The sequence below is a fragment of the Alexandromys fortis genome, unplaced genomic scaffold, assembly GCF_014885135.2.
Source record: "Alexandromys fortis isolate MF-2015 unplaced genomic scaffold, M_Fortis_MF-2015_v1.1 scaffold_71, whole genome shotgun sequence".
Taxonomy (NCBI): domain Eukaryota; kingdom Metazoa; phylum Chordata; class Mammalia; order Rodentia; family Cricetidae; genus Alexandromys; species Alexandromys fortis.
In genome coordinates, this window is record NW_026067954.1 from 6,977,081 (window position 1) to 6,980,669 (window position 3,589).

A 3,589-nucleotide genomic window follows, 5' to 3' on the forward strand; every position below is an offset into this window, starting at 1 on the left:
TAGACATTCAGTTGCTTTACTATTTTAAAAAGTAACTCACTAATCAAGTATTCTATCAAGTATGAGTATTTTTCTGTTTTTTTTTTTTTATTGCAAGTGACACCTTGTGATTTTCCACATATCAACAATGGAGGTCTAGTTAATGAAGAAACGTTCAGACTCTACTTTCCAGTATCTATTGGAAAGCAGTTCATTTATCACTGCAACAGAGGATTTATGACTCCGTCAGGGACAAACTGGGACTACATTCGCTGCACTGTACAAGGGTGGGAGCCTGCAGTCCCATGCCACAGTAAGTCAATGTCTGTATTAAATTGTGTTTAATTCTATCAAAGACTGGAAAGACAACACATACATAATTACAGTTACGTCTTCCTGCATTCTCTTGGTTAAGCGGGTCTCTGTAGTTCCTGTTCAAATTCCATATTTTTCATTTCCATAGTTCGCTGCTTTGGCTTTCTTCATTGATGCTATTTCTATCCACAGGTTCCAACTAGTTTTTATTCATTTTCTTGAACTTTTCATTTGTGTTTGACTGGACTTCTTTTGGGGATTTATTCATCTCCTCTTTAAGGGCCTCTGTCCTTTCCTACAGGCAGTTTTAAGGCATTTTTCTTGAGCTTCAGCTAAGGTGAAATATTCAATACCTACTGTGGTAGAGTTGCTGGGTATTATTGATTGTGTTTTTAAGCTGACATTTGGACATACAAGTTTGGGATGATTACAGGACAAGGTGATAATATTTGATTTTGCCTCTATTAGAAAGTGTTTGATTCCTTGTTTCTGCTTCCTCATAAGATCTTAAGAGAGTATGGTAGCCATGTGCTGCCTGGCAGGATATATTCTATGGCTCTCTTTCCCTGACTCGCTCAGCTGGTATGCTGGCTACTCTTATGTCAACTTGATACAAGTTAGAGTTATCTGAAACTAGGAAGTCTTGTTTGAAATAAAGTCTCCATGAGATCCAGCTGTAAGTTCATTGTGGGTAATGCCATTCCTGGCCTGGTAGTTCCAGGTTCATAAGAAACCAGACTAAGCATGTCATGTGGAGCAAGACAGTAAGCAGCACCCCTCCATGGCCAGAACATTGGCTCCTGTCTCCTGGATTTTTCCCTTTTTGAGGTCCTGTTCCTTCAAAGATTAACAGTGTTGTGGAAAGAGAAGGTGAATAAATCCTTTCCTTCCCAAGTTGCTTTGGTCATAGTGTTTCATGACAGCAGTAGTAACCCTAAGACACATGGTATGTTCTTAGAGTGTGCTTGTTGGTGTTGGAGTCTTCGATAATGGGATGAGATGGAGTTAGTACGGCTGGGACAGAAGATCTTTGTGATCAATTGCAGATGGGGTGGAGAGTAAAGGGAGACCAAAGTAGGATGAACTTGAGGGGAATGGATCTGGAGGAACAGAAAGTGATGAGGAGATCCACTGTCAGGTTACTTCTTTCCCTCGGTAGTTTGGGTTAAAAAAAAAAAAAAACTCTACTTTCATCAGAGCATCAGAGTTTACAGGAAAAGAGAGACTTCTCTGATTAATATTCACAGAGGTGATTTACATATTTAGAAAATTGTTCAAAGTTATGTGAGTTTATATTTATAACAAAATTAATACTCTCCCCTACATCTACTGACAGCCCAGCCAGTCAGGGCTTTTGAGTATGTTTACAAAAAATATGTGAGATCAATGTAGTTAACTGCGCCTCAAACCCTATTAGGGTTGGGTTCCAATATACAGATCTGGTTACCTATATAAGACTGTCTGTGGTATAAATACATTTGAAATTGAGTTACTGCACACTGAATATCTCAGGATTTCTGAGTAAAGATAAAGATGACAAATCTCTCCGTAATTTCATTTAATAAATTTTTCCACTTAAGCTGTTTAGTGCTCTCTTCTCAGGTCTGTTCAATTAGTCATTTCTTTTGTCAGATGGTTTACTGTTTGGAGAAAAGCGCAAGAAAAATTCACAACTGGACGATGATCATGAATCTGCATTAAGAGATTCTAAAGCTTTTTCATTTGTGCTATGTTGAATCTGTGGTGGGATAAAATTTATCAATAATAACTAAAAGATTCTGAGATGGGTAAAAAAATGAGCTTGCTAATACTTGTGTTGAACAGTTGAAAAATTGGCAAATATATTGATCACTTTTGTTAGTAGCCGTAATCAACACTGTGATGGAAAAACAACCTGCATCTTGATAGGAATAAAGTGTCAAATGGGACTGCTGTAAGTGCTGACCACTCTGACAACTTCTGTTGATCATGCACTTTAAGGAATATTATGTGTGTTTTGAGGAGGTGCCCATAAAGTGGACGAAGACAAATTATCCTATGATTATATGAGGATGAAGATTACCTAAAAGCTGGACTGTAGGAATAGTAATATTCCTATTAGAAACCATGCATCTTTTGGTACCCTTTAAAGAAAAATCTCAGTGAGTTAAATTATTAATGCTCATTGAAAAGTATGATTCTCTAATTTATTGAAGAAAACGTAATATAGAAAGAATATACATTTATAAACATGTATGAAATATACAGAAAAATCTTGAAAATTTTATCTTATAAGACAAAACTAAAATGAACAAGGAAACCATAGGAAATTTGTATACTTTAGACAGTGGTATTCTTAGAATTCTTTGAACATATTGCATAGAATCACACTTCCTGCAAGAATTCATACTATTCTGATGTTAAAAAAACTAATTATTTATAAATGAAGACATGAAGAGAAAAATTTAATGAAATATTACATATAAACTTATTACCACAATCAACAATATAATACTTTATTATGAAGATACAAAAATAGCTCAATATGAAGTAATCATTTTGGATTTTAGTTCTGATAAAAACTACAAATAAGCAGTTATAGTATTAGATATTACCAAATAGTTCTGGTCCACTTCTCTGGTAAGCTAACCAATTCTCACTCTGGAAATCTAAACTCTAGAAAACTCTACTGCTAAGGAAACTATATAAGCCCTGTACCTGCTCAATTTGAAGTTGCCTTTTTACACCCTGGCAGAGACAGCCACTCTCCAGGATTCCTCCCTACCAATACATCTCTTGAATGAGGTTTGGGTGACAGCATTCTTTGCCAAAGTGGAGCTTGACAGAGAGATAACTTTCACCAGAGCAGGAGCAAATCTGCTGCATTTCGGCTGGAAAACTCCCATAGAGCAGAGCAGAACAGAGCAGAGAAGAGCTGTAATGGCTCTTCCAGAGAAGTCCAGAACTGCTGTATTTCTGTGGGGAAAACATTCCCCACCAGAACAGACCTGTAGGTATAGCCTGGCTTCTCATTGGCCTACTTTTCCATCCAGAGCTGCAACACTTATAAGAAACCAGACTGACATGGCAAAGATATAAAGATGAGCTCATTAAATGTCATTTGTTATGGCATTCAGTAGAAATAATTGTATCATTCAGTTTTAACATTCTTTTTTTTATTTTTTTATTGAGAATAAGAAAAAAAAAGTTTCTTCCTCCTCCCAGCCACCCATTTCCCTCCCCCTCCCCCCACTCTTCTCCCCTCCCCCCTCTCTTCTCCCCCTTACCCCACTCCTCTCCCCCTCCCTCTCCAGTC

The 3,589-nt window shown here is 37.1% G+C and overlaps 2 protein-coding genes across 6 annotated transcripts in view; both read left to right on the forward strand.

The window, feature by feature from the left end:
- Nucleotides 1-3,589, forward strand: part of LOC126507302 (complement factor H-like) — a 325,893-nt gene that overhangs the window by 239,837 nt on the left and 82,467 nt on the right. The gene's annotated exons all lie outside the window — the stretch shown is intronic.
- LOC126507303 (complement factor H-related protein 2-like) overlaps nucleotides 1-3,589 on the forward strand; it is a 133,089-nt gene that overhangs the window by 43,071 nt on the left and 86,429 nt on the right. For all 4 annotated transcript variants that reach the window (XM_050151588.1, XM_050151586.1, XM_050151587.1 and 1 more), the window contains exon 6: nucleotides 98-292. In XM_050151588.1, coding sequence (XP_050007545.1) covers nucleotides 98-292 — 195 coding nt within the window. The remainder of the gene's footprint in view (nucleotides 1-97; nucleotides 293-3,589) is intronic.